The 22,507-nt window shown below is 40.4% G+C and overlaps 1 protein-coding gene across 2 annotated transcripts in view; it reads left to right on the top strand.

Moving 5' to 3' along the window:
• The window catches only part of cdc42se2 (CDC42 small effector 2), a 284,156-nt gene that overhangs the window by 240,546 nt on the left and 21,103 nt on the right, over positions 1-22,507 (top strand). For both annotated transcript variants that reach the window (XM_072586865.1, XM_072586864.1), the window contains exon 3: positions 11,435-11,539. In XM_072586865.1, the coding sequence (XP_072442966.1) occupies positions 11,435-11,539 (105 nt within the window). The remainder of the gene's footprint in view (positions 1-11,434; positions 11,540-22,507) is intronic.

Here is a 22,507-nt window from a genome sequence, read left to right as displayed (position 1 = left end):
AAACACCTGGTCAGGTGTACTATTCTTTATGTTCTAATGGCGAAAACAACTGACTTGCTTTACATAATGCCTTTAAAGTAGTAAAACGTATAAAATGATGAGTTATCAAAAAAAGTTTGGACAAAAAATAATTTAACTGGAAGGAAGACTATAGAAGCTGAAAGATTTGGGGAGGGTATTCCAGCACATTGTTCTCAGACAGATGATGGCATGTCTGCTACGAGAAAAGCAATTAAAAATAGAAATACGCAAGAGGCCAGAATTGATCATTTGGTGTTCTTTCAGATGATTCTAGAACTGGAAGGCATTAGACAGACAGCTAAAGGGGAGGGCAAGGAGGAATTTCAAAATAACAATTTTTAAATCAGTAGAAGTGATGGATCTCACTTGGAATCCAATGAATGTTGCTCCATAGAATATTTCAGTATGATATTTCAGACTGCCGAAGGAATCACGAGTACATTAACAGTCCAGAACAAAAACATAATCGTAGACTCAAGTAATTGTATTCCTTTTTAAAACACTGTCCCACTGTTATTCTGCAATTATAAGTATGCTGATTTGGTTAAGTTAGGTTGAATTGTATTTATCTTCCTGTTTTACCAATATGTCAATCTTAATTATAATAGGTTATAGTCCAACAGGTTTAATTGGAAGCACTAGCTTTCAGAGCACCACTCCTTCATCAGGTGGTTGTGGAGTACACAATTGTAAGACACAGAATTTATAGCAAAAGTTTACAGTGTGATGTAACTGAAATTATACATTGAAAAATACTTTGATTGTTAAGTCTCTCATCTGTTAGAATGACCATGATAGTTTCACTTCTTTCAGTTGTAAATCACAAAATCCTTTTTTTTAAAGTTACATTCTCAGGTTAACTTTAACAATTGGTGTCAGTTCAGATGATGTGTTGAAGGTGTTAGCCCCCTGTGCGCTGCTGTCTGTGCCATAATGTTTAGACTGATTCTAATCTTAAAAAATGAATTAACGCAATCTTCCACATAAGAGTCTGTTAATTCATTTTTTAGATTAGAATCAGTCTAAACATTATGACACAGTCAGCAGCACACGGGGCTAACACCTTCAACACACTATCTCGGCTGACACCAATTCTAAGTTAATCTGAGAATGTAACTTTTTTTAAAAAAGTTTTGTGATTTACAACTGAAAGAAGTGAAACTAACATGGTTATTCTAACAGCTGAAGGCCTTAACAAACAATCAAGGTATTTTTCAATGTATAATTTCAATTACATCACACTGCAAACTTTTGCTATAAATTCTGTGTCTTACAATCGTGCACTTCACAACCACCTGATGAAGAAGCAGCTGTTGCACTATAACCTGGTGTTGTGTGATTTTTAACTTTGTATACCCCAGTCCAACACCAGCATCTCCAAATCTTAATTATAATAATCAGTTTAACCTAGATTTATCAAACAATCTTACAGGAATCTAGATGTTTCATAGAAGGAGGCAATTTCATCCATTGTGTCAGCATTGGCTGTAAGGTTAAGTCAATGTCTTACCCAGTTGTCAACCACAAATTATGTAGATTTTGCAAACATTACAGCAAAGGACAGGTTTAGGTTCTGCTCAACTGTTCATTTAAGTTGCAAGCATTATAATAAATAACAACCAGCAAGAGAATACAATTAGTTCAAAAGTAATTTTTACTCAACAAAAATAATCATAATCTTAACTAAACATCTGGTGACAGGAGAGAAGACAAAACTCTCCTGTGGCATGGCTGATAACTCAAATATTTAGTTCCTCTGCTGTTTTAAAAGCAAATTTGTAAATATTTATAATGAAGAATGGATGTTGCTACTGTTTGTGGCACCTTTGTGAACTTACACCCAAAATACGCTTGAAATTGCAGTTCAAGTTGCCACCAAAATTCAGATAGCATATTACAAAACAATAACTGATCTACATATAAGGCCTTTAACAAAAAAGTTTCAAGACTCTTCAGAGTGGCATTAATAAACAAAATGTGACACTGAATGGATAAAGAAATATTAGGGTGGATAACTTAAAGGCTTAGTCAAAGGTATTTCTGAAAATTAATGTGAGGTGGGGAGGTACAGGAAAGGAATTTAATTCTCCAGAACTTGGGGACCAGGTAGCCAATAGTGGAGCGGTTAGAATCAGGTGCCGAAGTCACGGGATGACAGATACTTTGAAAAATTGTAGGGCTAGAGAAAATTATAATTCGGGAGGGATGAGGCCATCTAGGGATTTGAAATCAGAGATGAGGATTCTTAAATCATTGCTTAACCAAGAATCAAATGGACCAGTATTGCAGGGGCAAAGGATGAAGATTTGTTTGCAGGTTAGGACAGAGGCAGCAGTTTTTTTAATGATGTCTAGTTTATGGATGGTAGGGCATGGAAGTTCATCAGACAATTTGTAGAAAAGTTAATCTAGAGTTGGCAAAGGTATAAATATGAGTATCAACAAATGGGACAGGGTCATTTGGGCAATATTATGAGAGATGGGATCAGACGGTTTAACCGTGGCACAGACATGGGATTTGAAGGTCAACTTCAGTTCACATGTAATGTCAAGCTTGAGAACAGTCTGTTTCAAGAACAAAACATAAAACCTCCCTTAAATTAGTGTAGATTATAATTGATTTACTTTTCTTTCTATTAAGATTCCTTTATGTGTTTAAGCTTGATAAACAAGTATTGGCGGCACGGTAGCTCAGTGGTTAGCACTGCTGCCTCACAGTGCCAGGGATCCAGGTTCAATTTCAGCTTCTGGTCATTGCCTGTGTGGACTTTGCATGTTGTTCCCCCACATCCACGTGGGTATCTGCTAAGTGCTCTGGCAAATCAGGTGGATTGGCCATGCTAAATTGTCTATAGTGATCAGGGATGTGTAGGTTAGATGCGTTAGCCATACAGGGATGGGGTATGGGTCTGGGTGGGATACTCTTCAGAAGGTCTGTGTGGACTTGTATTTACGCACTATGGCGATTCCATGAAAGTATAGCTTTCCTAACATAGTTGCAACTTTTTAATGTGAGTGTAATTTATGGTCACTGATCATTTTTTTTTAAAAGACTCTGAATCATTTGTCCTGTCATAGAAACTGAACCATGCTGTAATACATGAGTGTGACAGAATTATACAATTGTCACCAACTTTATAAGAACTCAAACCTTCTAGCAGGTGTTAATATATAGCAACTGCAAACAAAAGCTTTGCATTATCCCCAGAAACTGGACTAGGCCTGGAAATTGAGAGTTGTTGTTTCACCACTTCTGCAATATTGTTTGAAATCAATCAACTCAATGCAGATTGATAATCAATCTTCTTAGTTTAGATGGCTTAGCAGCACAATGGGCTTTCAAGTTAATAACGTTGACGCTCGGCCAAACACGACATACCAACTAACCATGTTCAATTCAGCAACTTTATTGTTGAAAATAAGATGTAACAGCCCTCTGTAAGCTGCAGCAGGAAGTGAGCTTATGTAGATAAATGTGCCTTAATGTAGCAGGTGAGATAATGAAATTGTCTGTTGTTATCAAAGTTGTGTGTAGTTCAACAATTTAGAATTTGATTTCCTAGTCAGAAATTCCAGACATTTTTCTAAAGCGTTTAAAAGATTGGTAACCAGTGACATTCTCCCACTTGGCAATAATGCTGTCACAAATGCATCATACATCACTAATTCAGAAAAGATGGTCATCATTCCTGTGTTACCAACAAAATGCTGTCACTGGGACGATAACCTAAATTACTGACAATTTATAAATGCAAGTTGTTATTTGAATTACTCTTGATGCTCTTGTCTTACTCACTGGTAACTTTCATGTTGTATCTTGCAAATCTCAGTTGAGATGGCTTCAGGAAATGGCAGTCACTGGCATTCTCAAAGTTGCTGGTTCACAATTAGCTTTGAGATATTGCTGCCAAATCCTCTTTCCCACAGCACAGCTTCCCAAGCATATTATCCTCCTGTTCCAGGAGGCCCTCTTTGATCATTTTCTGTTTTGCTGCTCTTCAGCTCAGGTATCCTTGACAACACTGACTGCTGTTAATTTTAAAAGTGAGTCATGAACTCAATGATGTCATAAGATGCTGACTTTTAATTTCAGTGCCATTGTTGCCCGGCTGGATCTGAGCCCCTTCAACATTGCCCCAAATGTGCCTGTTAAAGTAGCACATATTCAGTGTGTAGATCTGAGAATGGCATGCTACCGAAGCTTTAAATTTCACCATGTGATCCAGTGTTGAGAGGTTAAATTCAGGCTTGAACTCTCAGTCTTGGTTTCTATTTATATTTCACACATATGGAATCTGCAATTTTAACTTTTCTTATTTTACCTGTTCAAACTCTATCACAAAATTGAAAAAAAAATAACTTGTGTCTTCCAGGATTGGGTTGATAAGTAGAAGTAATATTTGTTGCACACTAGTGCCAGGTAATGACCGTTACAAATAAGAGATAACCTAACTATTTCCTCTTGATGTTGAATAGCATTGTCATTGTCAAACCTCCCACTTTCAGTACCCTGGGGGTTCCCCTTGACCAGAAACTGAATGGACCAGCTTTATAAATACCGTGGCTACAAGAGCAGGTTAGAGGCAAGGAATCTTATAGTGAATAGCTTACTACCTGTCTCCCCATAGTTTATTCACCATCTACAAGGCACAATTTGTGAATATGACCGAGTATGTTCCATTTGCCTGGATAAGTGTACCTGCAAAAACATTCAAAGTTTGACACCATTCAGGACACAGCAGCCCAGTTGAATGGTACTCCTTCCACTACCATCAACCTCCATCACCAAAGCACAGGGGCAGCTATATGTGCCATCAACAAAATGCACTGCAGCAATACACGATGGCTTTTTAGAAAGCATCTTCCAAAGCTATTACCTCTACTATCTAGACGGATACAGGCAGCAGGTATATGGAATTATCACTGTTGTACAGAATATATCAATAGTCAGCACAAAATTGAAGACAGCACCTTATTCAGTCCATGATTCATTTTTAAACTTAACAGCAGTGAGTGTTGTCAAGGATACCTGAACTGAAGAGCAAATATGCAGGGAGGGAGATGTCTGTAAAAATGTCAGGCGTCATGGTGGCTCAGTGGTTAGCGCTGCTGCCTCACAGCACCAGGGACCCAGATTTGATTCCAGCCTGGGATGACTGTCCGTGTGGAGTTTGCACATTCTCCCTGTGTCTGCATGGGTTTTGTTCAGGTGCTCCAGTTTCCTCCCACAACCCAAAGATGCACGGTTTCGGTGAATCGGCCAAGCTAAATTGTTCAGGGATATATAGGTTCGGTGCATTAGTCAAGGAGGACTGCAGATGCAGGTGATCAGAGTCAAGAGTGTGGTACTGGAAAAGCACAGCAGGTCAGGCAGCATCCGATGTGCAGGAAAATCGACATTTTGGACATAAACCCCTGGCATTCCTGATGAAGAGCTTATAACCAAACTGTTGATTTTCCTGCTCCTTGGATGCTGCCTGACCTGCTGTGCTTTTCCAGCACCACACTCTTGACAACATTAGTTATGGGTAAATATAGGATAATAAGGTAGGGAAATGGGTCTGGGTGGGTTACTCTTAAGAGGGTCGGTGTAGGCCTGTTGGACTGAAGGGCCTGGTTCCACACAGTAGAGATTCTATGAATAATAGGATTATAATAGTCGAGGATTTTAACTATGGAAGTGGCATAGTGTTATGGGCTTCAATGAGGAGGAATTTAAGTCTGTTTTAGAAAATTTTCTTTATCAAGATGTAGAGAAGGAGCAAAACTCAGCTTTCTTTTGGGAAGTAAGGCAGGGCAAGTGACTGAGATGTTAGTGGGGAAGCGCTTTGGGGCCAGTGGTCTTAATTCTATTAGTTTTAGATACTTATGAAAAAAGATAGGCCTTGTATGAACATTAAAGTTGTAAATTAGAGCAAGACTAATTTTGACTATCAGACTGGAACTTTCAAACTTGATTTGGATAAGCTACTCGCAGGTAAAGAGATGACTGGCTCGTGTGAGGATTTCAAAAGCAAGATAATGAGAATTCAGAGGCAGTATATGTTCCTTTGAGGGGTATGGGGAGTAAGGGCATACTTAAGAGGGAAATCAGGACGGCAAAAAGGGATATGAGGTAACTTTGGTAGATAGAGTTAAGGAGAATCCAAAGAGATTCTATAAGTACACTAAAGGCAAAAGAGCAACTATAGAGAGAATAGGGCCCCTTAAAGATCAACTCGGCCATCTATGTGTGGAACCATAGGAGATGGGTGAGATACTAAACAAATACTTTGCATCAGTTTTTACTGTGGGGAAAGTCCTGGAAACTGGGAAGGTTGAGGAAATAGTGATGTGTGGAAAAGTGTACACATTACAGAAGAGGAGGTGCTGGAGGTCTTAAAATGCATAAAGGTAAATAAATTACCGGTACCTAATCAAGCATATCCTAGGATATTATTTGAAGTTAGGGAAGAAATTGTGGAGCGGAAAGGTGTGGTGCTGGTAAAGCACAGCTGGTCAGACAGAATCTGTAGAGCATTCGGGCCTGATGAAGGGCTCATGCCAGAAACATTGATTCACCTGCACCTTGGATATTGCCTGACCAGCTGTGCTTTTCCAGCACCATGCTTTTCGACTCTGATCTCCAGCATCTGCAGTCCTCACTTCCTCTAAGAAGTTGTGGACCCTCTAGCAGAGATATTTGTAGCATCTGCTGCCATGGCTATGGTGCCAGAAGACTGGAGATTGGCTAATGATGTGCCTTTATTTAAGCAAGGCTGTAAGGAAAAGCCCGGGAACTACAAAACGATGACGCTAATGTCAGTAGTGAGTAGGTTGTTTGAGGGGATTTTGATAGATAAGATTTATATGCATTTAGGCAGGCAAGGACTGATTAGGGTTAGTGGCTTTATGGTATAGCTTTATGCATGTGAAATTGTGTCTTACCGACTTGATTGGGTTTTTCAAGGAGTCAAAAAGTCATTCATCAGCAGTGAGTAAAACTGAAATGTTGGCTCTCCTGCTCCTTGGATGCTGCCTGATCTGCTCTGCTTTTCCAGGGCCACACTTTTTGACTGATCTCCAGCATCTGCAGTCCTCACTTTCTGAGTTTTTTGAAGACATGACCAAGAAGGGTAGCACAGTGGCACAGTGGTTAGCACTGCTGCCTCACAGCACCAGAGACCCGGGTTCAATTCCGGGTCTCCACGGTTTCCTCCCACAGTCCAAAAATGTGCAGGCTAGGTTAATTGGCCATGCTAAATTGCCCGTAGTGTTAGGTGAAGGGGTAAATGTAGGTCAATGGGTGGGTTGTGCTTTGGCGGGTTGGTGTGTACTTGTTGGCCCAAAGGGCCTGTTTCCACACTGTAAGTAATCTAATCTAAAACAAAAGAAGACAGATGAGGACAAAGTGGAAAACATGGACTTTAGCAATGCTTTCAACAAGGTTCTGTGTTGTAGACTTCATAATAAAGTTAAATCACATGGCAATACAAGGAGAGCTAGCCAATTGGATACCAAATTGGCTTAATGGCAGGAAGCAGAGACTGGTGGTAGAGGATTGTTTATCAGACAGGAGGCCAGTGGCCACCAGTGTTCCAGCAGGATCAGTGCAGGGTCCATTGTTGTTTTTCATTTGTACAAACAATTTAGGTGAGAATAGAGGTAGTGTGACAAAAACATTGGTGGTATCGTGGATAGTAAAGAAAGTTATCTAAGAGTACAAGGGGATCTTGATCAGCTGGGCCAATGTGCCAAGAAATGGCAGATAGATTTTGATTTCAATAAATACAATTTGCCATTTTGGTAAGACAAACCAGGGCAGGACTTACACAGTTAATGGTGGTGCCACGGGGAGTGTTGTTGAGTAAAAAGACCGAAGGGTTCCGGTACATAGTCCTTTGAAAGTAGCATCATAGGTGGATAGGATGGTGAAGAAGACATTTGGTACGCTTGCCTTCGTTCGTCAGAGCATTGAGCAAAGAAGTTGGGACATCATGTTGCTGCTATATGGGATATTGGTAAGGCCACATTTGGAGTACTGCGTACAGTTCTGGTCGTCCTGCTACAGGAAAGATATTAAATTGAAAATGGTGTGGAAAAGAATTACAAATATGTTATTGCAACTGGAGGGTTTGATTTATAAACAGAAGCTGATTAAGCTGGGACTTTTTTCCCCTGGAGCATAGGAGGTTGAGGCTTATAAAATCATGAGTGGCACAGATAAGATGAATAACAAAGGTTTTTTCCCTAGTGCAGGGAAGCTCAAAACTGGTGAGCATAGTTTTAAAATGAGAGGGGAAAGATTTAAAACGTCCTGAGGGGCAGCCTTTTAATATACAGAGTGGTGTGTCAATACAAAATGAACTGCCAGAGGAAGTGGTAGGTGCAAGTACAGTTAGATTATTTAAAAGACATTTGGACTAGAACATGAAGAGAAAAGGTTTGGTGGGATATGGACCAAAGGCAGGCAAATGAGTCTAATTTAGTTTCAGAAACCTCATTGGCAGGAATGAGTTAGACAGAAGGGTCTGTTTCCGTGCTGTATAACTCTATGACATCAGCCAATTTGTACACAGCAACTCCACAAACAGTGATATAATCATGACCAGATAAACTGATTTTGAGGTGTTGACGAAGAGGCAAATGAAATGTCATGAATTCTTTTACAAGTTTCTGAGAGGATGGATAGGCCTATCTCATTTAACAGATCTCCAGGAGTACTGCACTGGATACTGACCTGATTTTGTGCTGAATTCTTAGACGTAATTGAATTTATAACCAGTTTTAACAATATGACTCAGAGGTGAGAGTGGTACCAATAGGGTCACAGCTAACACCAGGTTGGGGAATCATTGGCAATGCTGCCTGATCAGAGGCTAAGAGACTAGAAGAATGTTGTTGGCTGTGAAAGGTTCAAAGGAAGATTTAGAACTTCATTACAGTGATCAGTCTTTCTAGCTTTGAGTTTAACCCAGCCTGACCAGTGTGAATAGCATTGGTGGGATGTTAAAATGGTAGTGCATCACCCGAATATTTACACCACCGTTTTAATTGTTCAGAACTTAGGCATGACTGGATCTGCTTAGCATGCTGCAGTGGAGGTTCAGTGATGTTATGGTTATCATAACATGATTTTTAACTTCAAATATAAGAGTACACATTGCGTCAATGCCTCATTGAAACTCTGAGAGAGACAGCAGAGTGACCAGAAAAGAGAAACACAAATGTTCACTTAAATTCTGTGAGACACAGGAATGTTGCTTCCAGTCTCACAAGGTTCTCCGCCCTGGATTTCTCTCTCAGTCCCAGCATTCCTAGCTGTTAGGAGCCCTCTGTCCCTGCTGTAACTTTATGTTGAGGGACTAATTTGTATGAGTTCCTCACCAAGGCTGCCTGTTGCATAAACTCACACAGCCACCCACCAATATTGACACCCTCTTGACTTCAGTGTAGGGAAGTTAAGAGAGGACTGTTCAGAAGAATTAAAATGAGCTGGACTCATTCCTTGAGCTGGTCTCGATCAAGCATCATACTCAGTGCCCTATAGGATTTCCCAGCTGTTGTCCAAATTATAATACGGACTTGTATGTTTTAATCCTGTGGCACAAATTCACGTTTTGAGTTGCATGTCAATACTGTACTGACATATGCTTTAATAATATTAATAATGCATGCCCAGGCCTGTTGTTAGACACAAAATACATAAGCAGTTACCAACTTATGGACAATTGTGCTTAAAATCAAAGCCATCAATAAGTCAAAGGCCATTTAGGTTTAATAACTCTTTGGTTTTTATAATGAAGCAGAATTTGAACAGAATATCAAAATTGTTTGAATGCATTTATCATGTTGATGAACATCTGACAATGTTGCTGCATTCATCGACTAGGACATGGAGTACAAGAGTATGCAAACCATATTGTAGCTATATAAAATCCTTGTTAGGCTGGATTTGAAATATTGTGTGCAGTTTTGGTTGCCACACTACCAGAAGGATGTGGAAGCTTTGGAGAGAGTGCAGAGAAGGTTCACCAGGATGTTGCATGGGTCTCGAGGACATTAGCTATGAGGAAAGGTTACAAAGAGTGGGATTGATTTAATTGTGTTAAGGCGCTGAGGTTGAAGTCCTCTGCCAATTAAAACTAAACACCCAGAAAGGCTTGCCTTACCTCACAATCTGGTAGGAGTGTGAGTGAATGAAAGAGAACTCCTAATTTCCATTATTTAAAGAAAAGTAACAATTTATTTTCCTAACTCTAAAAGTGAACACTAAACAAAACTATTAACAAACCAAACACACTTTCACCTAATTAGTCACTATCCCTTAACTGTACACAATTCTATTAATATGCTGTTCCAATAACACAATTATTAAACAGTATATTAACTTAATCTCAAATCCACACAGTCTTTTATGCTGCCTTCCTTCTGGTCTTCTGATTCAGCTATGGGTCCCTGAGTTCTGATTGTTCTCCCTGGGTCATCTTTCATTTTACTGCAAGTGTTTTTACAGGAAACGGCACATTTTGAAAGCAAGATGTCTAGTTTGTCGGATGGCCTTTGCTGTCTGGCTCTACGGCAATTGCTGTGTAATTCAGTGGCAGTTGCTCTGACCAATTCTCAAATGCCCACATTTTTTGTACCCACAACATCGTTCCCTCTCATTATTCTGATGTAGTCAATATAATAAATTCAATCTCAATTGGGGTTTAGTATCCTGGGCATAAGTTGATTGGTTAAATTTGAATTGTTGTCAAAACAGCAAACAAATCACAGGTTTGCTACATGTATCTCGTTTGGAACAACCCACCTCTTTGCTGTTGTGTTCTTGCAGCTGTGACTGTACTTTAAATTTATTTTGCAATTCAGAAACAACTTTCTATCTTAAAGTGAGCATAAACTCTTTCGACTTCATAACAATTGGAAAGACGGTGGCTGAGAGGTGATTTGATTGATGTCTACAAAATTATGAGAGGCATAGAAAGGGTGGAAATTCAGAGGCTTTTTCAAGTGTTGAAGTTTCAGTCAGAAGGGGGCACAGGTTCAAGGTGAGAGGGGGAAAGTTTAAGGGAGATGTGCGAGGGAAGTTTTCATGCAGTGGTAGGAGCCTCGAGTGCACTGCCAGAAGAGGTGGTAGAAGCAGGCATACTGGCAACATTTAAGGAATATCTAGATGGTTACATGAATGGGGGTGGGGATAATAGGGGTATGGACTGAATAAGGGCAGGAAGTTTGTTTTTTCATTTAGTTGGGGGATGATGATTGGCACAGGCTTGGAGTGTAGAAGGGCATGTTCCTGTGCTGTTCTTCTCCTTTGTTCTTTTGATGGAACCAGGTAGAAATTGAAAAAAATGTCCATGTTATTTTGTTTTCTTTTTGTTCACCAACCTCTAAATAGAAAAGAGTTCTGACAATCCTTTCTTCTATTTCAGAAAAGGCGACGGCGGATTGATCGAAGCATGATAGGGGAGCCAACTAACTTTGTTCACACAGCCCATGTAGGATCAGGAGATGTCTTTAATAGTGGAATGAACTCCGTGAGTCCCAATACTTCCCTTTGATATAATATTGCAAAAGTAGATTGAATAAATTTACTTCTAGGTTAAACCATCTCTCGTTGTTTTGATTTGGTCATTTTCTTTACTCCCCTGTTGTTTCATTTCCTCTCTGGCAATGAATGTTTATTCAGAGCATATAATCCTCATATATCCTGTCACCTCAGAGATAATTTGCCATTTGTCCTTTCTTATAATGTGAGCAAGGAAGTAGAGTACTGACAGATATCTGAGAACTGGTCCATCACTGCCAAATCTGATCCTGTATAACCTGAAATAACTCCATGGACTCCTCTCACTCAGTCATCCTTTATACCGGAGGTGAGAGTTGATGCAGATGAAGCAATAGCAAGAGGTGGACCAGCTAATGGGAATGAATTTCCTGGGAAGGAACCAAGGGATCAGTTAAAGTGTGTTTGCTTTAATGCAAGGAGTATCAGGAATAAAAGTGATGAACTTGGAGCATGGATCAGTACCTGGTGCTATGATGTTGTGGCCATAACGGAGACATGGGTTTCTCAGGGGCAGGAATGGTTGCTGGATGTTCCAGTCAGTATGGGTGGAAATAAGGAACAGCAAGGGAGCAGTCACCTCGTTAGGGGTTTACTACAGGCCCCCCAATAGCAGCAAGGAGATTGAAGAAAGCATAAGTCGGCAGATTTTGGAAAAGTGTGGACGTAGTAGGGTTTTTGTAATGGGTGACTTTAACTTTCCCAATATTGATTGGAACCTCTTTCGAGCAGAAGATATTTGAATGGGGCTGTTTTTGTAAGGTGTGTTCAGGAGGATTTTCTAACTCAGTACGTTGACAGGCCAACGAGGGGAGAGGCCATTCTAGACTTGGTGCTCGGAAACGAGCCGGGGCAGGTGGTGGGAGAGCATTTTGGTGATAGTGACCACAACTGCCTCACATTCTACATAGCTATAGAGAAGGAGAGGATTAGGCAAAATGGGAGGATATTTAATTGGGGAAGAGGAAACTATGATCCGATTAGACATGAGTTAGGAAGCATGGATTGGGAGCAATTGTTCCATGGTAAAGGCACCATAGACATGTGGAGACTGTTCAAGGAACAGTTGTTGCAAGTGATGAATAAATATGTCCCTCTGAGACAGGCAAGAAGTGGTAAGATAAAGGAACCTTGGATGACGAGAGTGGTGGAACTTCTCGTCAAAAGGAAGGAGGCAGTTTACATAAGGTGGAGGAAGCTAGGGTCAAGCTCTAGAGGATTGCAGGCAGGCGAGGAAGGAGCTCAAAATTTGTCTGAGGAGAGCCAGGAGGGGGCACAAGAAAGGCTTGGCAGAACGGATTAGGGAGAACACAAAGGCATTTTACACTTATGTGAGGAATAAGCGAATGGTCAAAGAAAGAGTAGGGCCGATCAGGGATAACATAGGGAATTTGTGTGTGGAGTCTGAGGAGGTAGGGGAAGCCCTAAATAAGTTTTTTGCTTCTGTCTTTACGAAAGAAACAAACTTTGTAGTGAATGAAACCTTTGAACAGCAGGTGTGCATGCTGGAATGGATAGAGATAGAGGAAGCTGATGTGCTGAAAATTTTGTCAAACATTAAGATTGACAAGTCACCAGGCCCAGGCCAGATTTGTCCTCGGCTGCTTTGGGAAACGAGAAATACAATTGCTTCGCCGCTTGCGAAGTTCTTTGTGTCCTCACTGTCCACTTGAGTTTTACCTGAGGACTAGAGAGCGGCAAATGTAATTCCTCTCTTCAAGAAAGGAAATAGGGAAATCCCCGACAATTACAGACCAGTAAGTCTCACGTCTGTCGTCTGCAAGGTGTTAGAAAGGATTCTGAGGGATAGGATTTATGACCATCTGGAAGAGCATGGCTTGATTAAATGCAGTCAATACGGCTTTGTGAGGGGCAGGTCATGCCTCACAAACCTTATCGAGTTCTTTGAGGACGTAACTCGAAAAGTTGATGAGGGTCGAGCTGTGGATGAGGTGTATATGGACTTCAGCAAGGCATTTGATAAGGTTCCCATGATAAGGTTATCATGGTCGGCTCATTCGGAAGGTCAGGAGGAGTGGGATACAGGGGAACTTAGCTGTCTGGATACAGAATTGGCTGGCCAGCAGAAGACAGCGAGTGGTAGTAGAAGGAAAATATTCTGCCTGGAAGTCAGTGGTGAGTGGTGTTCCACAGGGCTCTGTCCTTGGGCCTCTACTGTTTGTAATTTGTATTAATGACTTGGATGAGGGGATTGAAGGATGGGTCAGCAAGTTTGCAGATGAAGGTTGGAGGTGTCGTTGACACTATAGAGGGTTGTTGTAGGCTGCAGCAGGACATTGACAGGATGCAGAGATGGGCTGAGAGGTGGCAGATGGAGTTCAACCTGGATGCACTTTGGAAGGTCGAATTTGAAAGCTGAGTACAGGATTAAGGATAGGATTCTTGGCAGTGTGGAGGAACAGAGGGATCTTGGTGTGCCAATACATAGATCCCTTAAAATGGCCACCCAGGTGGACAGGGTTGTTAAGAAAGCATATGGTGTTTTGGCTTTCATTAACAGGGGGATTGAGTTTAAGAGTCGTGAGATCTTGTTGCATCTCTATAAAACTTTGGTTAGACTGCACTTGGAATACTGCGTCCAGTTCTGGTCACCCTATTATAGGAAAGATGTGGATGCTTTGGATGCTGCCTGGACTGGAGGGCTTATCTTATGAAGAGAGGTTGACTGACCTCGGACTTTTTTCATTGGAGAAAAGGAGGAGGAGAGGGGACCTAATTGAGGTATACAAGATAATGAGAGGCATAGATAGAGTCGATAGCCAGAGACTATTTCCCAGGGCAGAAATGACTAACACGAGGGGTCATAGTTTTAAGCTGGTTGGCGGAAAATATAGAGGGGATGTCAGAGGCGGGTTCTTTACACAGAGAGTTGTGAGAGCATGGAATGCGTTGCCAGCAGCAGTTGTGGAAGCAAGGTCATTGGGGACATTTAAGAGACTCCTGGACATGCATATGGTCACAGAAATTTGAGGGTGCATACATGAGGATCAATGGTTGGCACAACATCGTGGGCTGAAGGGCCTGTTCTGTGCTGTACTGTTCTATGTTCTATGTTCTATTTGCAAAGTACATGGACTAGAACCAATCCCGCAAGTGAGAAAAATCCCTGAGACTGCTGTTTATTATATTTTGCCTAGCACCCATGTTGTGTGTATGTGTGCGGGTGTGAGACACAATGAAAGACACAAGGAGTACAAATCTTTTTACAATTTCCACCACCAGGGAGAAAGGAAACACCCAAGTGGCCAGTGACCAGCAGTACCCTTCTTCGAGGGCAATGCTGTATGATCAAACAGTGAAGGGGATGGCAAGGTTTAAATCAAAATAGAGTTGAAGGGGAAAATAATACACTCTACTCCTCTGACACTGCTGGGTTTTTTTTGCTTTTTTTTCAAGCTTCCCAAATAACCGCATGATGCCAGAAATACTTTCCCCAATGACAGCTGGAAGCCAATTTCTTCAGGAGCATGCTTTTCTCTTGTTACACTGAAGTAACTCCACAGAGATCAGTATCTCACCACCAAGTCACCCTTTATTTACATGTGTATTGTACTTGATACTGATCCAGCTCTCTCAGAGCTAGCTCTCAGAGTGAACAGGCTGTCTGACACTCTTGTTTTTTTTTATATAGAGGCTGGTATCCCATCACCAAGTCACCCTTTATTTACACATGGGGTGTTCTTGACACTGGTCCAGTTCCCTCACAGCCAGCTGTCAAAGTGAACAGAACCTCTGACACTCCTGTTCTTTTTTTTCTCTTTTTTTATTACCCCCACACTATTATCTAACTGCAGTAGTGCTTATTATTCCCCGGCACCCATGTCATGTGTGTGCAGGTGTGAGACACAGTGAGAGACGCAGTGAAAGACACAAAGTGTACAAGCATTACCCTTGACATCAAAGGGCAATGCTGTGTGATCAAACAGTGAAGGGAAGGGTAGGGATTAAATCAAAATGGAGTTGGCGGGGGAAATAATGCACTCCACTCCCTGCAGTGCCCACCTCTGAGACTGCTGTTTATTTATTTTTTATTTTTTATTTTCTCTTTTTTCTTTTTTTTTCTTTTAACCCCCACACAACAGCCTAACTGCTGTTTATATGTGTCAACCAGCACTCCTTGAGTGGCCCAGCTTAACAAATCCAATCAGAAACCCATATTCAATAAAATCCGCCTGGCCCCCATTCCAACAATGACACTAACCTAATAGAAAAGAAGGCCGTCCAACTCCTCAAGTCTTGTTGCCATATAATGTACCTCCGTTCCATTTGTTCCATCTCTATTGATTGTTTTTCACTATATAGTGATTAGGAGGATAAATCCTTGCTGATTTTCTCTTCATCCATTTGATGCTACTGAGGACAATTCTATCTACCTATCATTTCCCTGAACATAAGCAATGAAGTCACTGCAGACTAGGGATCAAATCCTGGTCTGTTCTGATTTAGATTGCTCAGTTGCATTTGAGATAGAGTTGATTAATATACTATCATCACCTAGGAGAAAGTGAGCACTGCAGGTGCTAGAGACTGAGTCAAAAAGGGTGGCACTAGATGCTGCAGATCAGGCAGCATACGAGGAGCAGGACAATCAATGTTTTGGGCATAAATAGGGGTGGGGAGAAGGTAGGTGGATGTAGGTGGAGTAATTGTAATATATCGGTGGGGAGGGTAAAGAGGACATGTGGGAAGGAAGCTGGACAGATAGGACAGTTCAAGAGGAAGGTGCTGAGTTGGAGGGTTGGATCTGGTTTGAGATGGGGAGAGGGAAGATTTGGAAACTAGTCAAGTCGATGTTGATGCCAAGTGGTTGAAGGTCCCAAAGTGAGTGATGAGGCATTCTTCCTTCCATTGGCAGGTGGCTTTGATTTGGCAGTGGAGGAGGCCCAGGACTTGCATGCCCTTGGGGGAGTGGGAAGTTGAGTTGAAGTGGTCAACCACAGGGCGGTGGGGTTGTTTGGCATGTGTGTCCCAGAGATGTTCCCTGAAACATTCTGCAAGTTGGTGACCTGTCTCCCTGACGTAGAGGCGACCACATTGAGAGCAACGGTCATGGTAGATAGGGTGGTTTGATGTGCAGGAAAATCTCTGTCGGATGTGAAAAGATCCTTTGGGACCTTGGATGCTGGTGAGGGGGGAGGTGTGGGTGCAGGTTTTATACCTCATGCGGCAGTAAGGGTAGGTGCCGGCTGTCGAGCATGGGTTAGTGGAGGGACATGGATCTAACAAGGGAGTCGCAGAGGGAATGGTCTGTGCGGAACACAGATAGGGTTGAGGAGGAAAATATCTTTGGTGGTTGGGTCTGACTGTAACTTGCAGAGGATAATCTGGAGATTAGTGCATGGAAGGTGAGGACCGGGGGGATCTATTCTTGTTGTGGTTGGAGGGGAGGGATTCAAGGGCAGAGATGTGGGAAGATGCACTGGAGGGCATTGTTGATCACTTGGGAAGCGAAATTCTGTTCCCTGAAACAAGAGGACATCTGGGATGTCCTCAGAGCAAATGCAGTGGAGGCAGAAGAACTGGGAGTAAGGGATTGCGTTTTTATAGGAGTGGGGGTGGGAGGAGGTGTAGTCCAGGTTGCTATGGGTGTCAGTGGGTTTGAAATAGATGGCCGTGTTGAGTAAGTGGCCAGAGATAGAGACAGAGAGGTCCAGGAAGGCGAGACAGGTGTTGAAAATGGTCCATGTGAACTTGAGTTCAGAGTGGAAGGCATTGGTGAAGTTGATGTACCATTCAACATCCTTGTGGGAGCATGAGGTGGTGCTGATGCAGTCATCTATCTAGCAGAGGAAAAGGTAGACTATCGTGTCACTGTAACTGTGGAAGATTGACTGTTCCACGTACCCTTCAAAGAGGCAGGCATAGCTAGGGGTCTATCTTCACCTGGTTAATAATTTGTAATTATGTTGAGTGATTCTAAGAATGCTATTTTAATGAAGGCATTAATATATTGATTCTCATTGGATAGTTGATTTTATGAAAACAGATGACCATAGAATTTCATACAAAAGTGCACTACCTTCATTCATAAGATTTAGCAACTCTCCAGCTTAGACTTCTTCTGTTGTAAGATAACATTGAATTTGGCGCCACTTGAGGTATTAAAAAGCATTACAGGGAACAAGCAAGATTATTAGCTGATGAAATTGATGAATTCCTGTTTTTAGCAGTGAAGTTAAAAAAGATAGTAATTCACATTTCAGTGATTGTACAGAAAGTAAAACAAAAATTAATGCATACATGGGATTAATGGAGGAACTGAAATGTTATAATTTATTTTTAAAAAGGTTAGTTTTTATTATTCTAAAAAAATCATCTGTATTTTAAAGTTTATTCTGAAGGAATGAGACTCACACTCCACAAAATGTTTTTCTCAAGATCAGAAAGGCAGTTTAGCAATAATTCTGATTTAGGAAGTTGTTAAAATTTGGGTTAATCAAGCAAAACTTTATATTTTCCTTAATTATAACAAAGCAAAAATTGTACTTAAAAGATTGATCTTCATGTCAAATGTTGAATGAAGACTGCAACAACATGTACTCTGGAAGAATAGGGCATCGTTGATAGTAACTTCCCGATTTCCACATTTAACTGTGTGCATACAGATGCCAGAAGTTGTTTCTGTTTCATAGTAATGCTGGCGAATTCTGATATTTTTACTATCATTACGACCACAAACTGCAGGCCAGTATTACACCATGTGATTTATATGTTGTAGAATGTACAGGAATAAGAACATGAAATTGAGCTTCTCAGAGCAATCAAACCATAACCCATTATGAGGTACATTATATGGCAAATGAACAGAAATCCTAATCTCATGTGCCCATGTAGAGTGCAAAACCAATATCCTCACCTACTTAATTAAACTATTTGTGATCCTTCATTTCTGTCTTATATCATCCATTCTTTGTTTTTTGAACCAATTTAAGCCAAATAATATATAACTTTGTACTTTTGAGTGCTGACGATGTATTGATTTGAGACTAGCCAAATTGACTCCAGTTACACTTTAGCCAAAGATTGAGATGTAACTTTGGGTTAGTGTAGGCTGGGTTCACACTCAGACTCAAGGCTGGTATTGCTCAAATTGCACATCATACATGCCATTGAGAGTTTACAAGGTTAAAAATCACACAACACCACTATCAGGTGATAGTCACTATCACCTGATGAAGGAGCGTCGCTCCGAAAGCTAGTGTGCTTCCAGTTAAACTTGTTGGACTATAACCTGATGTTGTGTGATTTTTAACCTTGTACACCCCAGTCCAACACCGGTATCTCCAAATTGAGAGTTTAGTTATTATTATTTCCTTAATTAAATTCTGTCTGCAAATTACTTGTGGCATTTTTGAAATTTCATGTGTTAGTAAAATGAACTAAGACAGTAAATCTGCAACCTAAATGTTCTTATGCAGAACATTGACAATTATTATTAAAGACTACAGTCTATCAAACAGTTGTGAGAATAATTGCATTTTTTAATGTAATCTAAAGACTTTTAGGTTAAATGAGGTTGTGAAGTTCTGATCTTACAAGTTTAAAATTCTCAGGCTTTTAAATGGCTTAATGATACAGAAGAATCTGCTTTGTCTTAAGTAATTCCTGACACCAATTGAAAGTCTTTGTTGTGCATCGCATAGACAACGATGAAATCATAAATTACAGTTCCTGCTTTGTCAGTGCCTGAATACCTGGTGCAAAGCTCAAATATTGCTGGTGGTTTGTGGTTTAGATACTGAAGTGCCATCTTTGCTCCCACACATGATACTCTGTCTTCAAATACTCCCATGCAACTGATTGAATTTCATGATTAAAACCAATCCTAATAAGGATTTTACATCCATATTAAGCGTAATGGCAATGATTGAGAGGCTACTAAGTTCTTCCATATTCCAGTTGTAGACAGAGCCTTCCCGTTTACAAGCAGTCTGTACAATGCTTCCTGGACCAGCACAGACATGAGGTATGGGAGCGGAATTAGGGTATTTGGCCCAAAAAGCAACAGCACTGAATTAAAGAGTCCTATGCCTCTAATCTGCCCTGTGCTAAGTTTCAAACATTGGTTCAACCAGTTCACAATTTCTCTGGATCCAGTTCAGGAAGTACTTTCCCGAGAGTTAATGCACCAATAAATTTAGCCTTTTACATGAGAACTAAGTTGCTAATAAGAGCCATATCCATTTAAATCCTCTTTCTGGTATTACAAAAATAAAAAAAATTAGATTCATTCTTGAAAAATCCAAACATCAAAGTAATATGTTGACTTTCTCTATCTCCTAAATAAGCATAACATCTCAACATACAAATTCTCAACATAAACATTAATAATAACATAAATCGGAAACTGTGGCCAGATTTCATTTTGAGGTCTTACTAAAGCTAAATGACTATCTTCAAATCCTTTGTGTGTTTCTGACACCAGCTGCTTACAAGTTAAGTCTTCAGTAGCTTCTGTAAACTGAAGCAAGGCTGAAATGTAATCCAACAGTCAGATCTAAGGCTACAATTTGTCCATTATCTATATGGTAATTGTAAAGGGATATAGATCAGCGTTGTATATGGAAGTGCTCATTTAATTTCTAATTTAACAAATGACTGTTAACAATTTTACTAGTTATGTTCTAATTGATATAGATAGGAATTAATGCAACAGGCTCTGGAGGGTAAGATTTAAAATGTGAAGGAAAGAGGAGGGAAAATACACTATTTTTTCTGAATAGTAAATTATCTTCTTTTAAAATATTTTATCTGCTAAGATTGAAAGTTGTTCATATGATCATTTTTAATGCATTTTTATGGGCAGTTGGTAACTTATTTTGCATGTAGCACAGCCAAACCTTGCATGAATAATTCCTCTAAATTAACTGCAAATTGACGTAAGTTCTTAAAAACTAAGCTACATTTAAGCTGTTCTTGTCTTGTACCAGTGGAATATGAAATTGTTTTGCATAACTAGCTATGAAATCTCCAAAATATTTATTCATGAAATTTGATATTAACCTGATTGCTGCAGTAGTCATTGCATGTTAATGGTATTTGTGTTGCATGGATGCTGAGCTGTAACTTCAAATTTCTTTGCTTCAGATTAATTGATGACCATAATATTTATGTATTTTCTTTTATTATTAAATTAACAGCAAAAGTTAAGGTTTTGTTTTAACATTGCAGCTGCCAGCTGAATTCTGCTTGATAAAATAAAAGTAGCACTTCCTCTTTTTTCAGGCTATTTTTCGTACTGGTATGCTTTCACAACACTTTTACTCCTTCTGTAAATGATGTTATGTATGATTATGAGGAACTGAATTACACCTATGTTGTAGCTCCTTTTGGGGAGTTAGGGGGTAAATGACAGTGCATGTTGTGCTCAGTAAGCTACTTCATTATGTGCATCAGCCAAATAATTAAACGTTTAAAATATTTTTAATCTTCTACATTAGGTTTTTTAGATTAGACTCCCCTACAGTGTGGAAACAGGCCCTTCGGCCCAACAAGTCAACACCGACCCTCCAAAGAGTAACCCACCCAGACCCATTTCCCTCTGACTAATCGGGGCGGCATAGGGGCTCAGTGGTTAGCACTGCTGCCTCACAGCACCTGGGACCCGCATTCGATTCCAGCCTCGGGCAACTGTCTGTGTGGAGTTTGCACATTCTCCCTGTGTCTGTGTGAATTTCCTCCTGACACTCTGGTTTCCTTCCACAGTCCCAAGATGTGCAGGTTAGGTGAATTGGTCATGCTAAGTTGCCCATAGAGTTACATGCATTAGTCAGGGATAAATATAGGAAATGAGTCTGGGTGGGTTACTCTTCGGAGGGTCAGTGTGGACGAGTTGGGCCAAAGGGCCTTTTTCCACACTGCAGGGAATCTAATCTAATGCAGTTAACACTATGGGCAATTTAGCATGGCCAATTCACATAACCTGCACATCTTTGGACTGTGATAGGAAACCAGAGCACACGGAGGACACCCACGTAGACACGGGGAGAATGTGCAAATTCTACATGGTCACCCGAGGTGAGAATCGAATCTGGGTCCCTGGTGCTGAGAGGCTGCAATGCTAACCACTCAGCCACCATTCTGCCCCTTTGGCTGGGCAGCATTAGTTCCAGTTTGCTCCAGTTCTCTGAATGTGCCAACTTTAACTATCCCTAAGGAGCTACGGTAATTTTCAGCATTAAAGAAAATCTGTAATTCAACTAAAACAATCTCACATATAGTCTAGGGAGTCAGCAATAAGCATGCAGTTGCCATCAGGAAATATTAGTATATTGCTGTCACATTTTTAAAACATCTTCAAGAAATAAAACACAACAATAGAACAGCTACAACATCAGGATTCTGTTGGATTTCAAATTTATTTATATCCTAAAATTTAATTAGTTCAAGCATTTAGGTGTCCTGTAGTAAATAATGCAGCTGAAGGATGTCGATTATTGTCAAGGAACAATTTAAAGATATTAAGAACTCCTGCTTTCTTTTTCTGACAGAACTTAAAGATCACCAATAACTGAGATTTACTTTGGAAAACAGAAAGTATTTTGGGCATTTTGAAGTACAAGTAATACACATAGAAAACACTAACTAATTTATTAACCTTCAAGGATTGAGAAATATAAAGCTCATTTTGATTAGGGAATTAAAAGACTCAAATTCAGCAAACTTAGAAACATAGCCCAAATTTTGACCTGAGAGTTATTCTCTCTGCACTACCCTCAAGAAATATTAGACTGTTTTTCCAAGCCAAGGTCATGGTATATGATGCATTCTGCTCATTACAGGATGGCATGCACAGAGGTGATGTCAGTTGATTTTATTACTAGAGGGCTGGGGGAAAAATATCTTGTGAAAGTGTCAACCAACATTGAATTTGTAGCACCATATACTCTTTCCTTCTAGGTTAAACTTCAGTAAGTTA

The sequence above is a fragment of the Chiloscyllium punctatum genome, chromosome 2 (assembly GCF_047496795.1).
Source record: "Chiloscyllium punctatum isolate Juve2018m chromosome 2, sChiPun1.3, whole genome shotgun sequence".
NCBI classification, from domain to species: Eukaryota; Metazoa; Chordata; class Chondrichthyes; order Orectolobiformes; family Hemiscylliidae; genus Chiloscyllium; species Chiloscyllium punctatum.
Note: the sequence above shows the minus strand (reverse complement) of the source record. Positions and strands in the feature narration are given on the sequence as shown.